The sequence below is a fragment of the Pleurodeles waltl genome, chromosome 2_2, assembly GCF_031143425.1.
Source record: "Pleurodeles waltl isolate 20211129_DDA chromosome 2_2, aPleWal1.hap1.20221129, whole genome shotgun sequence".
Classification (NCBI taxonomy): Eukaryota; Metazoa; Chordata; class Amphibia; order Caudata; family Salamandridae; genus Pleurodeles; species Pleurodeles waltl.
Window position 1 is genome coordinate 706,903,981 of NC_090439.1, and position 27,310 is coordinate 706,931,290.

The 27,310-nt window shown below is 46.0% G+C and overlaps 1 protein-coding gene across 2 annotated transcripts in view; it reads right to left on the bottom strand.

Annotated features, from left to right (window-relative positions):
- The window catches only part of PDE7A (phosphodiesterase 7A), a 652,296-nt gene that overhangs the window by 245,803 nt on the left and 379,183 nt on the right, over positions 1–27,310 (bottom strand). For both annotated transcript variants that reach the window (XM_069220260.1, XM_069220261.1), the window contains exon 7: positions 7,688–7,783. In XM_069220260.1, coding sequence (XP_069076361.1) covers positions 7,688–7,783 — 96 coding nt within the window. The remainder of the gene's footprint in view (positions 1–7,687; positions 7,784–27,310) is intronic.

Below are 27,310 nucleotides of genomic sequence, written 5' to 3' on the forward strand. Positions count from 1 at the left end.
AAGTACTTTCTCTCCAGTGAGAGAATGACCGAGTCAGGGATGCAGGTTCCTATCCTGGTGGCCTATTCTTCATAACTGGGTGAGAACTTTACTGTCTTCAATTTAGTTGGTGTTGGATATCCCCTACTATCAACGTGATAACTCCTGGGTGTAAAAGTATGAAGTATCCAGTATTTTAGCTTCTCAAAACTAATGAAAGTTCTTTCTTTGACATCTCTAACTGTATGTTATATTTTGTGTCTCCCACATGGCCGAATCTCCAGAAAGTTTGTAGTAAAACCAAAGGTGGTTATTTAAATGCAATGTTTTTATGCGATAGGGGAGAACACACTCCTTGTTTTGGTATCTCTTTCTGCAGTCTTATTTCTTACAGAAATATTTGACTGAAAACTGAAGAACATTACCTGCAACACTCTGTAGCATGAGTGCTGTTGACTAGCATGCTGAGCACACTCATGCCATCCAGCATTGGGAGCAGATGAATAACTTGCTACCTTCGCTGAAACCCAAAATGCACCATGAAATGGACTACTCCTCAGACAAAGCTTTTCTGAAGCAAAAAGAAACTAACATCTTTGTACTGTTAAAAAAATGAAATCTAAAGAGCAAAGTTTTATTAGTAAACATGTTCCACTAGGCTTGCATACAGGGAAGTAAGCAGGGTACGTGTGAATATACAGAGCTGCAGGCTGTGTGATGGGTAAAAAATGTTTTGTGATTGCGGTATTTGTAGTTGCAAACCATATGCTGTGGACAGACTAACAAGTAGGAGCTAATTCTCTAACACAGTGGCTTGCGAGTAAGCAGGGGAAGACATAAGAAAAAGAGGTTTACGTACAGTTTGTTCAACTAACACCTCTTCTCTAGAGTGAAAGCGTGGACAGAGGATAAAGTGACAGCTTTACAAATGTCTGCTAATGGCATGTTGCCTAGTAAGGCCATGGAGGCTACCTTTTTTGTGCACTGAATGTGCGAGAGGTCTCACACTTAACGTATGTTTATCTTAGGTATTACATACTTGAATGCAACTGACAATCCATCTTGGCAGTCAGGTTCTATGTATAAACTGCCAAGATGAGGATGTGACAGACACAGAAATCTGATGAGTTTTCCTAATGTGGAGAGCTAAGTCCATGTACTGCATGATGGCTTTTCTGGCTAGCAACTGTGGACGCTGGAAACACAAAGGTAACTTTACAGAGTGGCTAAAATGAAACGGTGGCACCACGTCTGAGGAGGAAGAAAGGAAGGGAGGGAGAGAGAGAAAGAGAGCGAGAGCTGCGCATAGTACAAGTAATCCTCAACCAAAAGAAAGAACTGTGCTTACTCTTCTAGGAGAAAGGATAGATTCTAAGAAGACTGTTCTCTGCAATAAAATGCTGAGGATACATTTGTAGAGCCTGGTGAGGACAATGTTAATATCAAAAGAAAGAGGGATTAACCGTGCAAAACCCTCCGTAAATGCTTTTAGGTCAAGAACTTTAAATACTGATTGGTGGTCACAGGTTTGCAGTTTTGCACCTAATGCAGTCAAGTATTCTCCTCTAGAGGCATCAGCTACCAGATAACAGACACTATGCTACAGTGGCTTACATGGGCTGAATTGGGTGACTTGAAAAGTAAACCTCAAATGTTTGTGGACATCTTTCAGCTGATATAACTGCACACTAAACTGTAAAAACATCACCACTTGAAATCATTGTGAATTCTCAGCAGTGATAGTAATCGGATCCTTATGCATATCTAGTCTTCCTTGTGGACATGACCTATATTTCAATAGGTTCTACATTTCCCCTTAAATAAGGTAGGAGACCATTTTGCGCAGAAGTACTATATATGAACGCAAACTAGCCTGGGATCCTTCACAGCTTAAAAGAAAGCCTTCAGCTCTTTAGGCATCTATATCGTCTGGCACCTTTTACATATCAATCATCTTATAATCTAATCATACCCTTTTGTACCTCTAAATAAAAGGAACGATTCTTGGGCTTACCTAAGAGGTAATTTTCAGTGTCTAAATCTCACCTACGTCCAGGAGCTCTCATAAGGCACTCACCAAGTAGACAGAGTCCACCTTGATAGTACTATCTTATAAGGGTGGGGTGAGGATCCCCACTAAAATGTGGGTGAAGCGCCTTAAACCAGAAAATGTCTTGTTTGACGGATAATGTGGATATTGTGGTTATCAATATTGAATCATCACATTGTCTGTCACCCAGCAGTCATTCCATGCATCCTGTTGATGATCAGTTGGTCTTGGTTCCAAGTAGGTTAATAAGGGCTGATATGAAGTTCTCACTTTAGAACCTGAATGTGTGGAATATAGTAACAAAGGCAGCAGTAAGTTCGATGGAGTGCATCCCTTACTCTGCTAAGGTATTAAAAAGTTTGTAATGTTCTCGGAAACTGTCTCTTCAAGAGTGAGTGTGTTTAAGAATGGCTAGTGCCTTGTGAAGTAGCCTTGCAACAACATACCTTGTACTTAGATCAATGTATATGGTTCTTTGTAAAACAACTGTCTTATCAAAACCTACCTGCTGTCTTAGTGGGACTGGCACAGAGGTTTTGATGGACTTCAAAGTACATTTTGGTACTTAGGAGCTATAAGGCATCATCTTGGATTTGAGATTCTTCTCACCCTGAGAATCTTGTGTTTGAGTTTGGCTTTGCCACTGTGTTGAGTGACGTTGGGTGCAGAGGTCTTCAATACAGTTGGTGGTGCAGACTGTTGAGCTTTTTTCAGTGCTTTTTATTGGACAAGGTATATGCTCTGAGGGCTATTCCTTTCTGTGGAGTCAAGGCATCTTAAGGTTGATCCCCAGAGGTTTCTCAGTATGTGACTTATCTTTTTGAGGCCAGGCTTGTTGGAACTGGTCTTTTGTATTGACCCAGAAATTTCAGGTGAAGTCTTTGCACTCATTGAGGGTTTCGATTGCAGCCCTGGAGACTGAGCTTCTCTAAAGTCAGTCTTTGGGAGAGAGTGACAGAAAACTCCACCCTTTGTTTCTCCAGTATATTAAGTGGCCCTATACCATCGTCGTCTCATTTGAAGCCCTCAACGTCATTGGCTTCCACTGTACAAAGAGACTCTGTAGTATCCTGGCACTGCACACCTCGGTCCAGTCTTGCACAGCATAGTCTTTTGACTGAAAAGCATTACATGCAGGCAGACAGTCTCATTGTAGCCCCTCGGTAAGCAGAGTTTACAGACTGTGTTTAACAATTTCAAACAAGCACTGCAAGGAAGACAATTTTTTAAAAATAAATAAATAAATCGGAGGTGCAGTTTGCACCCCGACTCCTTGTGAGCTTCAAGGGTGTCACCTCAAAAACTTGTTATCATCCTACTATAGGGTGAACTTCAGTTTTGTCTATGTTCAGCGTTAACAAATATCCATCCATCCCACTGGCTGTAGAAATCAGATAGTCTTGAAAATTATTCTGAGTAGAGACTACATCCCCAGGCAGAGATAAAATGAGTTTGCTGTAGTCAGCAAGGCCACAGACATGGACTCAAATAAATGAGTAAATGCTGCAAGGGGATTCACATACGCCTTAAACAAGGTTGAGCTAAGTGATGAGCCTTGTGCCAAGCCACTTAATAGATGTTTATAATGAGTTTGAAATGGCAAAGTAGCCAACACTTGGGTGCACCAGTAAGCCAGGTGAGCTGACAGTTCCCCACTCCCTCCAAAAAAAGAATGCAACAAATGGGTTGGAAGAAGATTGAATGTTGTCATTAATTTGTCACCTAAGGCCACATTCAAAGGAGATTCCATCCCACGCATGCGGAGAAAAAACGCTATGGAAGATATAGGATTAGACTGTCTTCAAGGAACTGGGAGAGTTTCTGCTTCATTAAACTATATCACCTTGGATGGGAAAGGGAGAAGGAAGACCGATGTAAATGGCCAACATCCAAAGGTCTGCACTACATTTGTTTTTAGCCGCAGTATAGAAACTTATTTCTAAACATCCAGAAGTTCATCACCTATTTGTCAAAGAAAAGGAGAAATAGTCCCCAACACAAATTATGGTTTTCATGGAGAAGGAATCTGATGAAGAACCGCTTATCTTTTACTACAGAGGTGGAAATTAGGGAAAAAAAAATTCCTGAGTAGGGATGGAATTCTGTCTGGTGATGCAGCTGGTGTTACAAAAATTGGTAGTGTGGTTGGGTGGAGCAGAAATATCTGGAACCTCAGAAGAGGATTTGGATTATCAGTCCCGCAAAAAACAGAAAACAAGAAAGCTATATGAAGAAAGTGTTCGTGGACATAAAAAAAAAAAACAAATAGGCACTTTGCTATGGTAAAGTTTTTGGGGTGTTTCAGGCGGATTAGGCTGATGAATAACTCACGTTTAAGAGCAGAGAAAAATAAGTTTTGCTGCGATGTAATCAAACAGCCAATTTACATGTCCTTTTCCTTATACTTAAGTGCTTCAGTATACCAAAACATATGTAACCAGAATGTCTTTAGTGTAAATTGTTTATAAAATAAAAATGGGCAGTGGACCTATTTGATCAATGATACCAGCTATTCAAGCATTAAAATTACTGACTTTAATGTTGGTGTCTTGAGAGTGAGCAAAATCTCTGATTAAGGACATTCAAGGGATTGGCATGAATTATTTTTAATGACACTGCCAGTGGAAAGAGCTCAGGTTGTAGTGGAGCAATCAGAAGAAAAGCTAAAATGAAGCAGAAAGACTGGGCCAAAACAAGGTAGTGACCAGGACTAACAACGATATTCATAAAGGATAAAGTCAAGTACAGGACCACAAGGATGTTGGGGTCTATGATAAGTTGACGGAGGACCCACAAAGAAAAGGTAGAGTACTCAAGCATATATTGGAGCCAGGAAGCATTTTCTGACTATAAATTAATTTCAACAAAAAGTAAAATTTAGCAGTCTCTTCCATTTCTGTTTACTCAACCATAAATAGTGACATGCAGAGTAAAGCTGAAATTGGGAAATTTAGATTTTAATATCTTCCCATAAGGTTTACTCCAAGAACATTTAGCCATTGAGTTTAATCACTGTAATTCATTAGATGATCTGCTGACATCCACTGCATTACCTCTGTTGAGTGAAGGATTATCCAAAGTAGCAAAGCAGGAAATGCTTCTGGTGCGAGCACTAGAAAAAAATTTCTTTTGAACTCAAAGTCATGGACATGAGGGAAGAGCAACTCGTGTCCAGAGATATTTTTTGGTTTGATGTGACGTGCTGCGGGCCAAATAACCAAACCAAATAAAAGCAGACTGTTCCATTAGGCGTGGCCTACTTTCACTTTGATCCATGCGGTGGGAAGGGGTATAATTCTGCAGGAGATGCAGTGCTTGAAAGCAGACAATGTCACACTGCCTCTCCCTAGTGAAACACTGCTTGGTGATCAAATTGGTGGCACAATCACAAAGCAGGGCAGAGGGCCCATCAGATTTCAGGCAAATAAAATAATGGGGTGGGTGACCCACTCAGGCATCGGGTCATGTCCCCACCCTAAAAACGGACTAGCCTTTTTCTCCATCCACCAGGGGGCAGATTTGTAGGGAATACCCCCAATTTCCCTTTTGCTACAGAAAGCCTATTAGACACTGTGGAAAATCAACCAAAGGGAAAAAAAAAAACAGATGGGGAGGCTGGTCAGGCACAGGGCCATACTCCCACCCTAAAACAGGAGTAACAGTCTGGATGTACCACCTCCCCATAAAGGGGCAGAGGAGTGGGTTTACCCCTAATGAGCCCTCAGAAGAGGTACAAAGCCTAATATAGCAAGGATTGTCCCCCCAGCCCTGGAAAAAATGTTGAGGTGGGGAAGGCCCACCCAGGGTTCGGACCTATTCCCCACCCTAAAGCTCATACAGCCTTTCTGCCTCCATGGGGCCTAGAGCACCCCTATGACAAGCAAGAGGAAATGTGGATTCTTTTGGGCGTAGTTTTAACATATGGGCCAGCAGAGGGAGTAAGTCCTAGGTCAGCCAGCATTCCCGCAGAGTGCTTTGCATATCTGAAACCTAGAGCCTGAGCTGTTCCTTGCATAGATCTTGCTACTTTTTCTTACCTCAAATGTCCTGCAAACATGAAACAGACTTCAAATCACACATTTCCTTCACATTTCTGTGAAGGAATGTTCTGGAAGCTACAGAAATCCAAAAAAGCCCACCTCGCAGCACTACCAATCTTCTCTCAACAAAAATGGTACCCCACTTGTGTGGCTGGGTCTACTGCTAGCAACGGGAACTCATCAAACCAGGGATGGTATGATGACCACATTGCCAGTTTGCATCTGTTTCTATTGCTGGTGCTAGGCCCAGACATACGAATGGAGTACCATTTTCATTGGAAAAAGTGTAGGTACATAAAATAGTAGAATATTTGCTATTAATTGGATTTCTCTCCATTTTTGGCTTCCAAATGTAAACCAGTGAGGAAGAATGAACACATTTTACAAAGCATTCCCCGAATCCCATACAGGAACCAGTATTATTTTTTACTTTGCATCCTGTGTACAACTGAAAATACGTGGATTTCCTTCATGCCATTTTTTACCCTATGGCTTGCTAATTGGTATGTAAACAATGAATAATTATGAGCTGCAGCACAGTTGTTGGTTCTGGATATTGCATGCTTTTGAATAGCAAATAAACACTATATATCCGTGATTCCTGAAGGGTCTAACAATCTTATTGCATACTACTTATGTAAATTGTCCATTGGGGAGAAAAATTAAAGATGAAAATGTCATTAACTGCTAATTTTTCAGCTTAGTACTTGAGCTCAATGATTCATTTATTTAGGAAAATCATAAGAAATCTATAAAAATGACTTCTTGCTTACTCAGGAATTTTGTCCTGTTATCAGAAGTGTACAGCTTTCTCCTCCACCCATGAGATTCACACCTGTTTCAACTACAAACTGCATGTAGGTAGAATTCACAAAAAAATATGTAAAATAAACAACCATTTACTAAAATGCAAAGCGGTAGTAGAAAATGGCTTTCTTTTATAACTCTGCTTGCTATTAAAAGATAGGAAGTAGGTGATCTTAGGACAGCAAACCTTTTCTTGATGGATTTGTAGAAAAAAAAAAAACACTTGTGCAGCACCTCTTTCCCATTACCCCCCCCCCAAAAAAAAAGAAAACAAAAAAAAAGTAGAGAGGTAGGGGGGAAAACGATACACAACTGATGCCTGGACAACCCTTGAAAATCTGGTTAATAGCATCCAGGCATGCCTTTTGAGTACTACATTGGGACCAATAGCTATGTTCATACAGTCTAGGGTGTCCAAATCAGCAGGCAAGACATACTATATCATGGCCATGCATTGTTTGAGCCATCTCTGCAGCTAAGGAGTTGATACACACCTTGATTTACCTATGAGAAAAGAAGGTTAATTAACACAAGACTATTCCAATCAGCATGCCATCAAACATGAAGAGTTCTGAATTGAGGCTTTACCACGGTTAGAACCCTATCACAGCCCAATGAGGGTATTCAATTTTAGTCAGTGAAGATCTTAGACTGAAGGAAAGCACATTTAACAAAAAAAAGTAACAAGTTAATTTAAGACTCTAAATACTACTAAGGGTTTAAAAATGAGCGTTTACAAACTTCGAGCTATCAGAAAACAATTTGGCTTTGTTCACAGGTCTGCTAGAGAATAACATTTTAAAGTCCTTACCTAAAAATGAACGCAGCTTCACTATATCCAAATGGAAATGTTCGATAAGCCCACAATGGTTAAAAAGATGGCACATCATGGTCACCAGGCTGTTTCCTAAGAAAGAAAGATTAACTATTGAAATTGTACTGCACAAATTATGTTACAAACTGTAACATGCTAAAAAAAAAATAATAATTACATGAATAGGAGGATGTACTGTCGAATCCACTGGACATAGCAAATAAGAGGAATGCTTATGATTTACTGAGTTTCTATTTTCTGGGAAAAATACACTTGCAGTACTCTTCTGAGAATTCAGGATCGCATAAAAAAAAAAACTTTTGTTACACACGACAATGCATTGTAAAGATAAGTGTTTTAATTTGGATTTCAAGCTCTACCGCCCATACAGAGCATATCAATCTACTGTGGGATTCGAATACCATTAACAAATAAGCACTGACAAAGCCAATAGGTTCAGCCTTTGTGAGTTCTGTTGGCTTTATCAATGTTTTTTTCCCCCCACACATGTTGCACAGCAGGGTGTGGCGCTGTGCAACAAGGCTTAAAGTAAAAGGAAAAAAAAAACGATATGACAGCCAGCACTGCGTCGTAGCATAAAAAAAAATAAAAAAACAAAAAAAAAAAAATCTTTAAACCATGTTGCACAGCTTCCCGCGCTGCTGTGAAATATGTCCAAAAAATGCGAGGGGGCAAGTCACAAGGGAAGCGCAGGGAGGAGGGCGGGAGCAATGGATTGGGGGTGGGAGGGTAGCAACACGAGGGAAGGGGAGAGAGTAGCAACACAGACCGCACAAGGAGGGTGGGAGAAGGAGGGGTACAGCTGGGTGGCCTCCGACTCACTTTACAGCATATCCAGCAAACATAAGTGTGTGTGTGTGTGTGTGTGTAGATATATATTTATATATGGAAAATGTTACTTACCCAGTAGACATCTGTTCGTGGCATGTAGGGCTGCAGATTCACATGGTTTGCATAAGTCATCTAGTGTTGGGCTCAGAGTGTTACAAGTTGTTTTTCTTCCAAGAAACTTTTTCGAGTCACCAGATCAAGTGACTTCTCTCAGTGACAGTGCATATATGGAAAATGTAACTTACCCAGTGTACATCTGTTCGTGGCGTTAGTCGCTGCAGATTCACATGCTGTGCACATCAATCAATCAATCAAAAGATTTATAAAGCGCGCTATGTACCCGTTAGGGTTTCGAGGCGCTGGGAGGGGTGCTGCTAACGTTCGAAGAGCCATGTCTTGAGGAGTCTCCTGAAGGTGAGGATGTCCTGGGTCTGGCGAAGAGAGGTGGGGAGAGAGTTCCAGGTCTTGGCGGCGAGGTAGGAGAAGGATCTGCCGCCAGAGGTCTTGCGCTGGATTCGGGGGACTATGGCGAGGGCGAGGTTGGCAGAGCGTAGTTGACATGAGGGAACGTAGAAGTTGAGTCTGGAGTTCAGGTAGGTGGGTCCGGTGTTGTGGAGTGCCTTGTGTGCGTGGGTGAGGAGTTTAAAGGTGATCCTCTTTTCCACGGGGAGCCAGTGGAGGTTCTTCAGGTGGGGGGAGATGTGACATCGGCGGGGTACGTCGAGGATCAGGCGGGCGGTTGCGTTCTGGATGCGTTGGAGTCGTTTGATGTCTTTCGTTGGGATGCCTGTGTAGAGTGCGTTGCCGTAGTCGAGTCTGCTACTGACGAGGGATTGGGTCACCGTCTTTCTGGTTCCTGTTGGAATCCACTTGAAAATCCTGCGGAGCATGTGGAGGGTGTTGAAACAGGAAGAGGAGACAGCGTTGACCTGTTTGGACATGGTGAGAGCGGAGTCTAGGATGAAGCCCAGGTTTCATGCATGGCTGGCAGGGGTGGGTGGCGGGCCGAGGGCGGTGGGCCACCAGGAGTCGTTCCAGGCCGAGGGGGTGCGTCCGAGGATGAGGACTTCCGTCTTGTCGGAGTTGAGTTTCAGGCGGCTGTTGCTCATCCACTCGGCGATGGATTTCAGTCCCTCGTGGAGGTTGGTTTTGGCGGTGAGAGGATCTTTGGTCAGGGAGAGGACGAGTTGGGTGTCGTCGGCGTAGGAGATGATGCTGAGGTTGTGTTGGCGGGCCAGTTGTGCGAGGGGGGCCATGTAGACGTTGAACAACGTTGGGCTGAGTGAGGAGCCTTGGGGGACGCCGCAGATGAGGTTGGTGGCTTTGGAGCCGAAGGGTGAGAGTCGGACTCTCTGAGTTCTGTCGGAGAGAAAGGATGAGATCCAGTTGAGGGCTTTGTCTTGGATGCCGGCCTCGTGGAGACGGTTTAGTAGGGTGCGGTGGCAGACAGTATCGAAAGCGGCTGATAGGTCTAAGAGGATCAGGGCTGAGGTTTCGCCGTTGTCCATTTGTTGTCTGATGTCATCTGTGGCGGCGAGGAGTGCGGTCTCAGTGCTGTGGTTTCGTCTGAAACCAGATTGAGAGGGGTCTAGGATGGCGTTGTCTTCTAGGAAGTGGGCGAGTTGTGCGCTGACAATCTTCTCGATGACTTTCGCTGGGAAAGGGAGGAGGGAGATCGGACGGAAGTTTTTGAGATCGTTGAGGTCAGCCTTGGGTTTCTTGCGGAGGGGTTGGATTTCTGCGTGCTTCCAGCTGTCTGGGAAAGTAGCAGTGTCGAAGGAGAGGTTGATGATCTTGCGGAGTTTGGGGGCGATGGTGGCGTCGGCTTTGTTGAACACGTGATGTGGGCAGGGGTCAGCGGGGGATCCTGAGTGAATGGAGTTCATGGTTTTTCGTGTTTCGGCGTCATCTACTTGAGTCCAGGTGGTGATGCGGTAGGCGTGGGAGGAGTTGCTGGGGGTGGGGTCCGGCGGAGGTGAGGTGTTGAAGCTGTTGTGGATGGTTGCAATTTTCTGGTAGAAGAAGTTGGAGAGCTCGTCGCAGAGTTCCTGGGAGGGAGGGACGTCGTGGACGTTGGCGTTGGGATTGGAAGAGTTCTTTGCAGTCGTGAGCGTTGTTATTGAGGCGTTCTGTGAAGTGGGAGCGCTTGGCGAGTCGGATCAGTTGGTGGTGTCTGCGGTTGGCTTCCTTGAGGGTGGCAAGGTTGTCGGGTGTACGCTCGAGGATCCATTTTTTCTTGAGTTTCTGGCAGGTGCGTTTGGAGGTGGTCAGTTCGTCTGTGAACAAGGCTGGTTTTTCCTTATCTTGTCTTATCTTGGTTGGTGGTGGGTCTCTTGAGTGGAGCTAGGATGTTGGAGCAGTTGAGGATCCATTGATGGAGGTTGATGGCGGCGGAGTCCGGGTCGGTGGGGTCGGGTGGTGGGTTTTTGGCGAGGGTGCTGGCTAGTTGTTCTTCAGTGACTTTTCCCCAGCGGCGGTGAGGCGGTAGAGGGGTGCGGTGGTGTTCGGTGTTTTTCTTGAAGGTGAAGTGTACGCAGTGATGGTCAGTCCAATGGAGTTCGGAGGTGTGGCTGAAAGAGATGTGGTTGCTTGAAGTGAAGAGTGGGTCAAGGGTGTGTCCTGCGATGTGGGTGGGGGTGTTGACGGAGTCCGAGGTTGGAGGTCAGTGATGCGGTGTTGGCGTTATTGTTGTTCTCCAGGTGGAAATTGAGATCTCCCAGGAGGATGTAGTCTGGAGAGGCGTGGGTACTTGCGAGGTCGGAGACGGTGTCGCTGAAGGGGGCTCTTGGTCCTGGCGGACGGTATATGAGGGTTCCTCTGAGGGTGGTGTTGGGGTCCGTGTGAATCTGGAAGTGGAGGTGTTCGGCTGACTTGAGGGTGTCGTCCGTGTGGGTGAGGATCTTGAGGGAAGATTTGTGGGCGATGGCTATTCCTCCGCCGATTCCGTTGGTGCGATCTCTTCTGGTGATCTTGTTCCACCAGGTTTCGGTCAGGAAGGCCACTGTCTGGGGCGGTGGTGTCGAGCAGGTCCCAGAGCTCGATGGCGTGTTTTCGTGCGGAGTGTGTGTTGAGGAGGATGCAGTGCAGGTGGTTGGTGTTGGTTGTTGTTGGCTTCGTTGTTCTGTTGCAGGTGCGGCAGGAGAAAGGTCCTTTGGTGTGCTTCGGGGTGGCTTGGAAGCACTCTGTGGAGGGGCCAGGGTTGAGGGTGCGGAGTTCGCCTGCCGAGTAACGGAGGCAGGGGGTGTGAGGACCAGGGGGGGGTGGCGCTGGGCGCGGTCCAGGTGCGGACGGGCGCAGACGGGCGCGCCTCTGGCGCGGCCTCGCAGCGCCAGCCATTAAGAAGGGAGGGGGGGAGGGATGAGCAGCTGGGAGGCGGGAGGGAGCGGCGAATGGGGGCGTGAGGGGGGCGGGGCCGCAGGGAAGCAGCGGCAAGGGGAGATCAGCAAGGGTCGAAAAAACCAGGGAAAAAGGCACAAAACAGTAAGGAACAAGATTAAAAACAGGCACAAAATACAATTATGGCACAAGTTACACTCTGGGTACAGCAATCAGAGGGGCACAACGGGGGCAGAAGCGCAAGGAGGCAAGGCGCTGAAAGTTGGAAAAAACACTTAAAGGACGGCGAAAAGCGGCACAATCAGAAGGGGCACAACGGGGGCAGACGCTTAAGGGGGCAAGGCGCTGAAATTAGAAAAACAACTTACAGGACGGCGGAAAGCGGCACACGGGTCAAGTGAAGCTTACAAAAGCCCACTAGACACCAGGGATGAGGCGCAGGAGGATGCCTGCGGGTGGAGGAGGGCCTCGAACACGCTAGCAGCAGCATGGGCGGGGGTCTGAGGCAGGAGACAGCAGGTTGGTGCTGCGGATGTGGGGGGCGAGCTCTAGGCCTAAGGCAGGTCAGAGGTCGCTCCCGCCATCTGGTGTTGGGCTCGGAGTGTTACAAGTTGTTTTTCTTCGAAGAAGTCTTTTTTCGAGTCACGAGACCGAGGGACTCCTCCCATTTCGACTCCATTGCGCATGGGCGTCGACTCCATCTTAGATTGTTTTCCCCGCAGAGGGTGAGGTAGGAGTTGTGTATGCTAGTAATAGTGCCCATGCAATGGAGTGAATACGTATGTACATAATGAAGTTTAAAGTAATAGATTTACAAATTTACAAATGTTCAAGATCAACTTCTAAACGGCTACAGGCTCCCGGGGAGGCGGGTGGGCGCATGTGAATCTGCAGCGACTAATGCCACGAACAGATGTACACTGGGTAAGTGACATTTTCCGTTCGATGGCATGTGTAGCTGCAGATACACATGCTGTGCATAGACTATTAAGCAGTTATCTCCCCAAAAGCGGTGGTTCAGCCTGTAGGAGTTGAAGTTGTTTGAAATAATGTTCGTAGTACAGCTTGACCTACTGTGGCTTTTTGTGCCGTTAACACATCTACACAGTAGTGTTTGGTAAATGTATGAGGCGTAGACCATGTTGCTGCCTTACATATTTCGTTCATTGGAATATTTCCTAGAAAGGCCATGGTAGCACCTTTTTTTCTGGTTGAGTGTGCCTTTGGTGTAATAGGCAGCTCTCTCTTTGCTTTAAGATAGCAGGTTTGAATACACTTAACTATCCATCTAGCAATGCCTTGTTTAGAAATTGGATTCCCTGTATGAGGTTTTTGGAAAGCAATAAATAGTTGTTTTGTTTTTCGAATTAGTTTTGTTCTGTCAATGTAGTACATTAGTGCTCTTTTGATGTCTAATGTATGCAGTGCTCTTTCAGCCACAGAATCTGGCTGTGGGAAGAACACTGGTAATTCTACCGTTTGATTCAAGTGGAACGGTGAGATCACTTTTGGTAAAAAGTTTGGATTTGTCCGTAGAACTACTTTATGCTTGTGTATTTGAATAAATGGTTCTTGTATGGTAAATGCTTGAATTTCACTCACTCTTCTTAGAGATGTGATAGCAATTAAAAATGCAACTTTCCATGTTAAATATTGCATTTCACAAGAGTGCATGGGCTCAAAAGGTGGACCCATGAGTCGTGTTAAGACAATGTTGAGGTTCCATGAAGGAACTGGTGGTGTTCGTGGTGGTATAATTCTTTTTAGGCCTTCCATAAATGCTTTTATGACTGGTATCCTAAATAATGAAGTTGAGTGCGTAATTTGCAGGTAGGCTGAAATTGCGGTTAGATGTATCTTTATTGAAGAGAAAGCTAGCTTTGACTTTTGCAATTGTAGTAAGTATCGTACTATATCTTTGGCAGATGCGTGTAAGGTTTGAATTTGATTATTATGGCAGTAATAAACAAATCTTTTCCACTTATTTGCATAGCAGTGTCTAGTGGTAGGTTTCCTAGCTTGTCTTATGACCTCAATACATTCTTGTGTGAGGTCTAAGTGTCCGAATTCTAGTATTTCAGGAGCCAAATTGCTAGATTCAGCGATGCTGGATTTGGATGTCTGATCTGTTGTTTGTGTTGTGTTAACAGATCTGGTCTGTTTGGTAGTTTGACATGTGGTACTACTGAGAGGTCTAGTAGTGTTGTGTACCAAGGTTGTCTTGCCCATGTCAGTGCTATTAGTATGAGTTTGTTTTGACTCAATTTGTTTACTAGATATGGAAGGAGTGGGAGAGGGGGAAAAGCGTAAGCAAATATCCCTGACCAGCTCATCCATAACGCATTGCCCCGAGTCTGATCTTGTGGGTACCTGGATGCAAAGTTTTGGCATTTTGAGTTTTCTTTTGTTGCAAATAGATCTATTTGTGGTGTTCCCCACATTTGGAAGTAAGTGTTTAGTATTTGGGGGGTGAATCTCCCATTCGTGGATCTGTTGGTGATCCCGAGAGAGATTGTCTGCTAACTGGTTCTGAATTCCTGGAATAAATTGTGCTATTAGGCGAATGTGGTTGTGAATCGCCCAATGCCATATTTTCTGTGTTAGGAGACACAACTGTGTCGAGTGTGTGCCTCCCTGTTTGTTTAGGTAATACATTGTTGTCATGTTGTCTGTTTTGACAAGAATGTGTTTGTGTCTTATTATGGGTTGAAATGCTTTGAGCGCTAGAAATACCGCTAACAGTTCTAAGTGATTTATGTGAAACTGTTTTTGCTGTATGTCCCATTGTCCTTGGATGCTGTGTTGATTGAGGTGTGCTCCCCACCCTATCATGGAAGCATCTGTTGTTATTACGTATTGTGGCACTGGGTCTTGGAAAGGCCGCCCTTGGTTTAAATTTATACTGTTCCACCATTGAAGCGAGATGTATGTTTGGCGGTCTATCAACACCAGATCTAGAAGTTGACCCTGTGCTTGTGACCATTGTGATGCTAGGCACTGTTGTAAGGACCGCATGTGCAACCTTGCGTTTGGGACAATGGCTATGCATGAAGACATCATGCCTAGTAGTTTCATCACCAGTTTGACTTGTATCTTGATTTGGATACATGGTCTGTATCACATTGTGAAATGTGTGAACTCTTTGTGGACTTGGAGTGGCAATCCCTTTTGCAGTGTTGATTGTTGCTCCTAAGTATTGCTGTGTTTGACACGGCAGAAGGTGTGACTTTGTGTAATTGATTGAGAAACCTAGTTTGTGGAGGATTTCTATGACATATTTTGTGTGTTGTGAACACCGTCTTAGCGTGTTGGTTTTGATTAACCAATCGTCTAGGTACGGGAACACATGTATTTGCTGCCTTCTGATATGTGCAGCTACTACTGCTAGACATTTTGTAAAAACTCTTGGTGCAGTTGTTATTCCGAATGGCAACACTTTGAATTGGTAATGTATCCCTTGGAATACAAACCTTAGGTACTTTCTGTGTGAAGGATGTATTGGTATATGGAAATCCTTTAGGTCTAGTGTTGTCATGTAGTCTTGTTGTTTGAGCAGTGGGATTACGTCTTGTAATGTAACCATGTGAAAGTGATCTGATTTGATGTAGGTATTTAATGTTCTGAGATCTAGTATAGGTCTCAGACTCTTGTCTTTTTTGGGTATCAGAAAGTACAGGGAGTAAACTCCTGTGTTTATTTGTTGTTTTGGTACTAACTCTATTGCTTCTTTTTGTAGCAATGTCTGAACTTCTAGTCCTAGAAGATCTATATGTTGTTTTGACATATTGTGTGTTTTCGGTGGGATGTTTGGAGGGAATTTGAGAAATTCTATGCAATAACCATGCTGGATAATTGCTAAGACCCAAGTGTCTGTTGTTATTTCCTCCCAATGTTTGTAAAACTTGGTTAGTCTCCCCCCCACAGGTGTTATGTGTTGGGGATTTGTGACCTTGAAGTCACTGCTTGTTTGGAGGAGTTTTGGGCCTTTGGAACTTTCCTCTATTCCTTTGAAATTGTCCCCCTCTATATTGTCCCCGAAAACCTCCCTGCTGATACTGGCTCTGGTAAGTGGGCTTTGTTTGTGAGATTGTGGCTTCTGTGGTTTGCCCTCGAAACCCCCCTCGAAATTGTGTCTTTCGAAATGTGCTTCTGCTCTGTGGGGAGTAGAGTGCGCCCATGGCTTTGGCCGTGTCAGTGTCTTTTTTAAGTTTTTCGATCGCAGTGTCCACTTCCGGCCCAAACAACTGCTGTCCGTTGAATGGCATATTCAGCACAGCTTGCTGTATCTCTGGTTTAAATCCTGATGTACGCAGCCATGCAGGTCTCCTTATTGTTACAGCTGTGTTGACAGTTCTAGCAGCTGTGTCTGCAGCATCCATTGCTGACCGTATCTGATTATTGGAGATACCCTGTCCTTCTTCTACTACTTGCTGCGCTCTTTTTAGGAACTCCTTGGGTAAATGTTCAATAAGGTGTTGCATCTCATCCCAATGGGCCCTATCATATCTGGCTAGCAAAGCTTGCGAATTTGCAATACGCCACTGGTTTGCTGTCTGTGCCGCCACCCTTTTGCCTGCAGCATCGAATTTTCGACTTTCTTTATCTGGAGGTGGTGCATCTCCTGAAGTATGAGAGTTGGCTCTTTTGCGCGCTGCTCCCACTACAACAGAGTCTGGTGTTAGCTGTTGTGTAATGTACACTGGGTCTGTTGGTGGCGGTTTATATTTTTTATCTACTCTTGGAGTAATGGCTCTCCCTTTAACAGGCTCCTCAAACACTTGTTTGGAGTGTTTTAGCATTCCGGGTAGCATAGGAAGACTCTGATATTGGCTGTGTGTGGACGACAGTGTATTAAAAAGGTCGTCTTCAATGGGCTCTGAATGAAGGCTGACATTATGAAATGCAGCTGCTCTTGACACCACCTGTGCGTAGCCTGTACTATCCTCTGGTGGCGATGGTTTAGCTGGATAGCATTCTGGACTATTATCTGACACTGGTGCGTCATAAAGGTCCCATGCGTCAGGGTCATCTTGTCTCATTCCTGTATGAGTTGGGGATTGCATCATTGGTGGAGTGGCTACCGGTGATGGTTGCGGAGAGTGATGTGGGGATGGTGGCGGTGTTACTTGTTTAGCCACCTTTGCGTGTGGCTGTTTGTCTTTGTCTTGGAAGGCAAGCTTGCGTTTTATTTTGACTGGAGGAAGAGTGCTGATCTTCCCTGTATCTTTTTGAATAAAGAGCCGTCTTTGTGTGTGATCTGGCTCTATTGCCTGTAATTCCTGTCCAAATCTATGTGTCTTCATTTGTGTGGACAGTCCTTGTTCCTCAGTGTAGGAACTTGTTTTCAGTTCCGAGGCCGGATATTTCGGTACCGAAACCTTTTCGGCTGCTTTTTTCGGCTCCGACAAAACCTTTTTTACTTTCGGCGTCGTGCTCTCTCGGTGCCGACCCGTTTCGGTGCCGCTGTCTCTGTGCCGAATCTTCTCTGAGCCACTATCTCGGGCCCGAGATTGCTGTGTGCCGGTATCTCGACCGGAGTCGGATGACTTCAACACCAGCTCGCCCTTTTTCGGTGCCGATGAACGGTCACCTACTTTTCGGGTTAAGCCATGGCCTGTTGGCGGTGGCGTCCCCTGGGCTTTAGCGCTTTTCTCGTGAGTTCTTGTTTTCGACGTCTTACTCACGGTTTTCGGCGTTTCCTCGGGATCGATCTCCTCAGAGTCCGACTCCTGGGTGGAGAATGTTTCTTCCTCCTCCTTGAAACGCTCTTGTCCTGTCGGCGCAGACGCCATTTGCAGTCTTCTTGCTCTTCGGTCCCTGAGTGTTTTCCTGGACCGAAACGCTCGACAGGTCTCACAAGTATCCTCCTTGTGTTCTGGTGACAAACACAAGTTACAGACAAGATGTTGATCTGTATATGGATACTTGTTATGGCATTTTGGACAGAAGCGGAATGGGGTCCGTTCCATCAGCCTTGAAGAGACACGTGGCCGGGCCGACCAGGCCCCGACGGGGAGGGAAGGAAACCCCGAAGGGCCACCGGAGCTCTTCTTAATTCGGTGTCGATCTGTTGTAACTAACCCGATACCGAACGCAAACAATACCGACGGTTTTTCAGAGATTCTAACTAACTTTCCGACCAGAAACACGGTGCGAAAAGGAACACGTCCGAACCCGATGGCGGAAAAAAAACAATCTAAGATGGAGTCGACGCCCATGTGCAATGGAGTCGAAATGGGAGGAGTCCCTCGGTCTCGTGACTCGAAAAAAGACTTCTTCGAAGAAAAACAACTTGTAACACTCCAAGCCCAACACCAGATGGCGGGATGTGCACAGCATGTGTATCTGCAGCTACACATGCCATCGAACATATATATATATATATATATATATAAAAAAAATAAGAAAAGACGATGTCCATGCAGTGTATATACATATTTATTTGAAGAAAAATAATATAGCGGCTACAGGCTTCCGGGGAGGAGGGAGAGCAGATGTGAATCTGCAGCACTACATGCCACGTACATATGTCTCCTGGGTAAGTAACATTTTCCATTTGATGGCATGTGTAGCTGCAGATACACATGCTTTGCATAGACTGGAAAGCAGTCTCCTCCCAAAATAAGCAGTGGCTAGCCTGTTGGAGTAGTTTGAAATAGTGTTTTAAGCACTGCTTGACCAACATTTGCTTGTTGGCGAGATATCACATCCACACGGGAGTGTTTCCAAATGTGTGCGGTGTGGACCATGTGTCTTGCTTTGCAGATCTCTGCCACTGGTATATTACCTAAGAATGCTGTTGAAGCTCCTTTCGTTCTAGTAGAATGTGCTTTAGGAGTTACTAATAAATTACTTTTAGCTTTAAGATAGCAAGTTTAAACACACTTTACTATACATCCGGGTAATCCTTGTTTTGAAGTCGGATTACCCTTATGAGGTTGTTGAAAAGCAACAAAAAGTTTTTTATATTTTCTGAAATGTTTTGCGCTATCTATGTAATACATGAGAGCTCTTTTAACGTCCAGAGTGTAAAGAGCTCTTTAAGCAACTGAATCTGGCTGTGGAAAGAAATCTGGCAATTCCACTGACTGACTGATGTGAAATGGTGAAACTAATTTAGGTAAGAATTTTGGATTTGTCCTAAGTACTATTTTATGTTTGTGAATTTAGAGGAAAGGTGCTTCTAAAATGAATGCCTGAATTTCACTAATTCTTCTCAAGGAAGTAATTGCTACTAGGAAAGCAACCTTCCATGAGATAAACTGAAGAGTGCAAGAATGCATGGGTTCAAATGGTGGACCCATAGGACTCGTGAGCAAGATGTTAAGATTCCAGGCAGGAGCCAGTGGTGCTCTAGGTGGAATAATTCTTTTAAGGCCTTCCATAAAATCTTTTATGACAGGGATCCTAAACAGAAGAGTATGCTGTCTGTTTTGGAGGTATGCAGCTATTGCTGTTAAATGATTTTTAATAGATGAGTATGCAAGATTTGCTTTTTGTAAATGAAGAAAATAACAGACATTATCTTGTACTGATGCTGTAAGTGGAACAATGTTTTTTGGTCAACAGTAATTTACAAAACGTTTCCATTTAGCTGCATAGCACTATCTGGTTGTGGGTTTGCATGCTTCTTTTAGTATGTCCATACAGTCTGTTGGAAGCTGTAGATATCCAAACTCTATGACCTCAGGAGCCAAATCTCCAGGTTGAGCATACTGGGATAGAGATGCCTGATTTGACCTCTATTTTGAGTCAATAGCTCCGGGTATGTTTGTAAGCTTGTGATGTGGAACTACAGAGCGATCCAATAGTGTTGTGTACCAGTGATGACGTGGCCAAGTGGGAGCTATGAGTATCATAGTGAGGGAGGTGTGACAGATCTTGATGACCAGAAACAGAATTAGTGGGAGAGTGGGAACAGCGTAAGCAAATATCCCTGACCAATTGATCCATAGAGCACTGCCCTTGGATTGAGGGTGTGGGTACCTGGATGCGAAGTTTTGGCATTTTGCGTTTTCGCTTGTTGCGAAGAGGTCTATGTCTGGGGTTCCCCACATGTGTAAGTATTGTTGAATCACTTGTGGGTGAATCTACCATTCGGATATTTGTTGCTGTATCCTGCTTAAGAGGTCCGCTAGTTGGTGGTGTATCCCTGGGATATACTCTGCTAGTAGTTGAATATGATTGTGAATTGCACATATCCAAATTGTCTGTGCTAGAAGGGACAATTGCGATGAAGGTGTCCCTCCCTGTTTCTGCAGATAATATACTGTTGTCATGTGGTCTGTCCTTATCAATGCTGTTTTGTGCATGATCTAGGGTTGAAAAGCTTTGAGTGCTAGGAACACTGCTAGCAATTCCAACTGGTTTATGCGATAAGTTTGTTAAATTAAGTCCCGTTCCACTTGTACAGAAAGGTTGTTGAGGTGGGCTCCACAACCTATCATTGATTCATCAGTTGTGATTATGGTCTGTGGCACAGGTTCCTGAAATGGCCACCCTTTTGATACATTGGTATGACTCCACCATTACAGAGAGTTGAAAGTTTGGCGGTCCAACAACACTAGATCATGAAGTAGACTGTGCCTGAGACCATTGTTGCAGGAAACTGTTGTAGGGGTATCATGTTTAGATGTGCATTGGGTACTATTGCTATGCACAATGCCATCATTCCTAAAAGTTTAATGACAAACCTTACTGTGTAAGTGTGTTTGTATTATAGTTGAGATATAAGATTGTGGAAAGCTTGAATTATCAGTGGGTTTGGGTATGCTAATGCTGATCTACTGTTCAGAATTGCTCATAGATACGGTTGTATTGAATTTAGTCGCAGATGAGATTTTTGGTAATTGTTTGTGAACCCTAGACTGTGTAGGGTATCCACTGTGTACTGTTGACAGGTTTGAATTATGCTGGCTTTTATGACAATTTTTCCAGATAAGGAATGACGTATATGTTTCCTCCTGGGGTATGCTGCAATTACTGCAAGGCATTTGGTGAATACCCCTGGGGCTGTTGTTACTTCAAAGGGCAGTACATTGAAATGGTAGTGCTTGCCTAACACAAATCTTAGAATTTTGCCATGTGCTGGATGTATGGGAATGTGGCAGTAAGCATCTTTTAGATCCAATGCGGTCATGTAGTCTTGTTTTTGTAGCAGGGGAATGATGTCCTGAAGAGTGACCATGTGGAAATGCTCTGACGGGATGTACTGATAAAGGGTTCTGAGATCACGGATTGGTCTGAGTACCATCCTTCTTTGGTATGAGGAAGTGTAGAGAATATACTCCTGCCCCTTGCTGGGATTATGTACCATCTAAATTGCACCCTTGAGTAGAAGTGATTATACCTCCTGTTTTAACAGATTTAGGTGTTTCAGAGAAAGCCTGTGCTAGGCAAGGGGGAATGTTTGGTGGAATAGAAATAAGTTTTAGGCAATAACCATTCTGTATAATTGATCGCACCCATTGATCTGTTGTAATGTTGTGCCATTGTTAGTAGAAATTTCCCAGTTTTCCTCCCACAGGAGATGTACGCTGTGTGGGAATGTGCAGAAAGTCACTGTTTGGTTGAGGTGGAGGAACCTCTCTTGGTGGTGGTGGGTTTAGCTCTAAAGTTATTCTTTTTGTAAGAGCCTCTTAATGAACCTATATTGTAAAATTGTTGTCCTCGTTTCTGTTGGGATGTGGAGGGTTCTGAGGTTGCTGCTAGCTACTGCTCGAACAGCCAGGTCTTCAGACGTTTCCTGAAGTTAAGGAGGTCTTTGGTCTGGCGCAGGTGGGTGGGAAGACTGTTCCACATTTTGGCGGCGAGGTGTGAGAATGATCTACTGCCAGTTGTAGTTCTGCGGACGCGTGGGACAGTTGCGAGGGCGGCAGAGTGGAGATGCTGGGTCGGGGTGTAGGAGAGTCGTCTGTTGATGTATTCTGGTCCGGTGTTGTGCAGAGCTTTGTGAGCATGGGTGAGGGGTTTGAAGTTGATTGTCTTGTTGCCTGGGAGCCAGTGCAGCTTTTTCCGGTGGTCTGTGATGTGACAGTGGCGGGGGATGTCCAGGATGAGGCGTGCAGAGGCGTTCTGGATGCGTTGCAGCCTCTTCTGGAGTTTGGTCGTGATTCCTGCATAGAGGGCATTGCCGTAGTCTAGCTTGCTGCTTACGAGGTCCTGGGTGACTGTTCTTCTGGTTTCGGGAAGGGTATCCATTTGTAGATCTTTCAGAGCATGCGAAGGATGTTGAAGCAGGAGGAGGAGATGGTTTTGACTTGCTGGGTCATGGATAGTGAGGGGTCCAAGATGAATCCAAGGGTTGAGTGCGTGGTCAGTAGGAGTAGCAGTGGCAGGCCACCAGGAGTCATCCCATGAGGAGGGGGTGGAGCCGAAGATGAGGACTTCTGTCTTGTCGGAATTGAGTTTGAGGCAGCTGTTCTTCATCCATTCGGCGATGGCCCTCATTGCTTCGTGAATGTAGGTCTTGCTGGAGTCCTTGGTGAGTGAGAGGATCAGCTGGGTGTTGTCGGCATATGAGATGATGTTGAGGTTGCGGGATCGAGCAATGTTAGCAAGCGAGGCCATGTAGACACTGCAGAGGGTTGGGCTGAGTGACGAACCGTAGAGTACGCCGCAGATGATTTCGGTGGCATCAGAGCAGAATGTGGGGAGGGGGACTCTCTGGGTTCTGCCAGTGAGAAAGGAGGTGACCCAGTGCAGGGCACTATCACGGATTCCAGCATTGCTGAGGAGTGAGCTTAGGGTGTGGTGCCAGACTGTGTCGAACACGGCCAAGAGGTTCAGGAGGATGAGGGCTGTGGTTTCGCCGCTGTCTAGTATAGTTCGGATGTCGTCGGCGGCAGGGATGAGGGTGGTTTCAGTGCTGTGGTTGCTGCAGAATCCTGATTGGGAAGGGTCCAGGGTACGGTTCTCCTAGAGGAAGCGGGTCAGTTGTCTGTTGACACCCTTCTCAATGACTTTTGCCGGGAAGGGGAGCAGGGAGATAGGCCGGAAGTTCTTGAGGTCCTTTGGGTCTACCTTGGTTTTTTTTGTTGAGGAGGGCATTGATCTCGGTGTGTTTCCAACTCTCCGGGAAGGTGGCGGACTCAAAGGAGCTGTTGATGATCTTCCATAGTTGGGATGCGATGATGGAGCTTGCTTTGATGAGGTTGTGGTGTGGGCAGGGGTCAGATGGAGAGCCGGGTTGGATGGTGTTCATAATTTCGATGGTGTTGTTGTCATTGATGGGGGTCCAGGAGAGCAGGAGGTTGGTTGGAGGTGAAGGGGGGGGGGGGGGGGGGTCTGGGTGGTGAAGCTGTCGTGGATATCTGCAATCTTGCAGTGGAAGTAGGAGGTTAGGGAGTCGCAGAGATTTTGGGATGGAGGCATATCGCTGGCGTTGGAGCTGGGGTTGGAGAGTTCCTTCACGACGCAGAAGAGCTCCTTGTGGCTGTGTGCGTTGTTGTTGATTCAGTCTTTGAAGGCCTTTCTCTTGGCGGCTCGGATGACTTGGTGGTGTCTGCGGATGGTGTTTTTGAAGGCTGTGAGGTGGTCCAGAGTCTGATCTCGGCGCCACTTTCTTTCGAGTCTTTGGCAGCTTTGCTTAGATTCATGGAGGTCGGAGGTAAACCAGAAGACCTATCTGTCGGTGCGTCTGTTGGAGGGATTCTTGATTGGGGCAAGAGTATTGACACAGGTGTTGACCCTTTGCCTGATATTGCAGGCAGCTGCATCAGTGTCGGTGGTGTCGATGGGTGGGTTCTGGGAGAGGGTTGCGATAAGTTGGTCTTTGGTAACCTTGTTCCAACTGTGGTGGGGGATCCGTTGTGGGTGGTGGTGTGTTGTGGGTTTCTTTAAGGAGAAGTGGATGCAGCTGAGGTCTGTCAAGTGGAGTTCGGTAGTGTGGTTGAAAGAGGCGTGATTGCTGGCGGAGAAAATAGGGATGAGTGTGTGCCCTGCTGAGTGGGTTGGTGTCGTGATGAGCTGTTTGAGGCCGAGGTTGGAGAGGTTGTCAAGCAGGGTGGGGCTGTTCATTTCGTTGGGGTTCTTGAGGTGGAAGTTTAAGTCTCCGAGGAGTATGTAGTCAGTGGATGCGAGAGCTTGCACGCTGATGATGTCGGTAATGGAGTCGTTGAACTGCTGTCGTGGGCCGGAGGGCCTGTAGACGAGCGTCCCTCTGAGGGTGGTATTTGAGTCAGTGTGGATTTGGAAGTGCTGGCGTTCAGCGGTGCGGAGGGTGTCTTCGGTGTTGGTCATGATCCTGAGGGTGTTCTTGTGGATGATGGCGATGCCTCCTCCTGGTTTGTTGGAGGGGTCCCTGCTGGTGATCTTGTAGCCGTCCGGGATGGCTATGGTGCTGTTCATCCAGGTCTCGGTCACGAAGGCGACGTCTGAGGAGGCTGAGTAGAGTAGATTCCATAGCTCTACTGCGTGCTTGTGGACGGAGCGGGTGTTGAGGAGGATACATCTGAGATGGTTGCATCCTGCCTTGGTGGGTGGGTCGTTGGCGTGGAGGCTGGTGAAGGTGCTGTTCCACCAGGAGAAGGGTCCGCGGGTGGTCTGCGGGGAGGATTGAAGGCAGGCGGGGGCACGGTCGGTGTTAAGGGCGTGGAGGGAGGCTGTGTCGTAGTGAAGACGTGTGTGGCAGCAGTGTGGGGGGGGGGGGGGGGACAGTCAGGGGTTCTGAGCTGGGCGCGGTCCAGGCACAGACGGGCGTGCCTTTGGTGCACCCGCTGCGTGTGTACGCTGCGCGGCCATGCAGCAGCCGTAATTATGTAGGGTGGTGGGGGGAGCAGAAGACAGCAGGGAGGGTGATGAAAAACAGCGCAAAAAAGGGGGTGGAGCTGAAAAAGGAACAGGGCCGCGGGGGAAGCAGTGGCGGGGAGAGAAAGAAAGGGGGAGAGTGAAAGCAAGAGATAGCGGAGTGAAAGAGAAACAAGGAAAAGGAGCAGTAAGGGACAGTAGTGAATCAGAGTAGAGAGCAAAGCAAAAGGAGGAGAGAGGCAGAAGGTAGCCTAGTAGGAGAGCAGAGGTCTCCCACTAGGCACTAGGGATGAGGCGCAGGCAGAAGCCTGCGGGTGGAGGAGAGCCTCGAGCTCCTGACAGGGGTCAGGAGTTCAGAGGAACCAGGAAAAGGGCTCTACTTACAGGGTGGAGCCACGCGAGGCAGAGCAATGCACTGACTAGGTATTGAGCACTGCCCGTGTAATTTCGGGTTTGAACCCTGAAGTTCTTAACCATGCATGCCTTCTAATGATCACACTGGTTTCGATACCCCTTGCTGCTGTGTCTGCTGCATCTAAGGCAGATCTAATTTGGTTATTAGAGATAGCCTTGCCCTCAGTAACTATCTGCTGTCGCCTTTTCTGGTGTCCTGGTGGAAGGTATTGTAAGAACTCCTCCATTTCATCCCAATGGGCTCTATCGTATCTGGCTAACGGAGCTTGAGAATTTGCAATTCTCCAGTGATTAGCAGCTTGAGTTGCTACCCGTTTGCCCGCTGCAAAAAACTTACAACTCTCCTTGTCCGGGGGAGGAGCATCCCCTGTGGATTGGGTATTTGCCCTTTTCCTTGCTGCACTGAACTATAGAGTCAGGTGGCAATTGTGTAATGAAGGGTGGATCTGATAGTGCAGGTTTGTACTTTTTGTCTACCCTTGGTCTGATAAATCTAGCCTTTACTGACTCCTTGAAAATGTCATCTGCATGTTTAAGCACGCCTGGGAGCATGATTAGACATTGATACTCCTTGTGAGTGGACGTTAATGTGTTGAATAAAAAATCATCCTCAATGGGATCTGTATGCAACTGCACGTTGTGATATGCACCTACCCTGGCTATGACACGATTGTAGGCAGTGGTGTCTTCAGGTGGAGATGGTCTAGCCGGGTATGAATCAGGATCATTGGAAGGTATGGGATCTGAATCATATAACTCCAATGGATCCACGCTGTAATAAGCATCACCTAAATTATCCCTGTGTGTAGAGATGGGGGGGGGGGGAATGTGGAGAAAACTGTGAAGGTGATAGTGGTGGAGAAGCAGTAAGTAAAGGAGAATGTGGTGGTAAAGGCTGTTGTAGTGCCTTTGGTTTCTCCTTATGTTTAAATATTTTAGCAGGTGGAGGCCCTGTTTCAGATACCTTTCTCTTAGTTGTAGGAGCCGGAGAAGCAATAATCCCAGCGTCTTTGTGTATCTGGATGTTGCACTGTTTAGCAGCCACTACTTCTAATGTGGGCATGATGTCCGAAGACTCCTCTGTACCTGCAGCATATTTTCCAACCACAGGTTTCAGCTCCGAAAGTCTGGAGACCGAATGTTTTAGGCGGGCAGAGAATGTCGGCTCCGAATTCGATGGCAGTTTTTTCGTCACCGAGGCAAGAAGGCTCTCTTTTTAACTCAATCCCGAAACACGTGTGGCACGCTGTTCGGTTTGCTCGGAATGCACCATGGGATTAATTTTGGGTGTCGAACCCGAGGGTTGGTCATCCGCATGTGTTTTTAGAGTCCGACCATGGCCGGCAAGCAGTGGTGGACCCAAGACCAGTGCAGAAGTCTTTTTGGTTGTCTTTGGGTCATGGGAAGGGGCTGATGTACTCGCATACTGCGCTGCTGGAAGAGACTGTCTGTCCCCATCCGAATCTAGTTCCGAATCAGAGTCTGCGATGGAAACTGCAGCTTCAGCATGTTCTTTTCCGAAAAAGTCAGGTGTTTGTTCCAAGGACTTGAACACCATCTCCAACCGACATGCTCTTTGATCCCTAAGAGTTTTCTTCGAGCGGAAGGATCGACACGCTTCACAGCTTTCTTGTCTGATCCGGAAAAAGACAGAGGTCGCACACAGAGTTTGATCAGTGTATGGGAACTTGGTGGGACACTGAGGGCAAAAACAAAACTGAGTCCGTTCCATCAGCGTGACATTATTGGACAACCACGAGTCGAAATAGGCCCAATAAGGGAACGGTCGCCCGAAAGGGCATTTAATCTACCCAGACGATTACAATCGGATCGAACATAAGTGAGAAAACACGATTGAACACTATACCGACGTTTATGGAGAGAAGTTCAGGAAGAACCGAAATCTACTGGAGTGAGAGGAAACACATCCAAATCCGACGGCAGAAAGAAAAGAATTTAACAAAGAACTTGATGCCCATGCACACTATCACCGTGAGGAGTCACTCGATCTCGTGACTCGAAAAAGCTGTCGAAGAAAAACAACTTGTAACACTCCAAGCCCAACACTAGATGGCAGACTTATGCAAAGCATGTGTATCTGCAGCTACACATGCCAAACATATATACACACTCACATTAAACTGTTTACCCCAGTAATCACATCCACTGGCATGCACTCACAAACAGGTGTACAAACACACAGAACTTCTGGTACATACAGAATTTCAGGTGGGCAGGAATGAAGTACATACATCACCATCAGCAGTATTC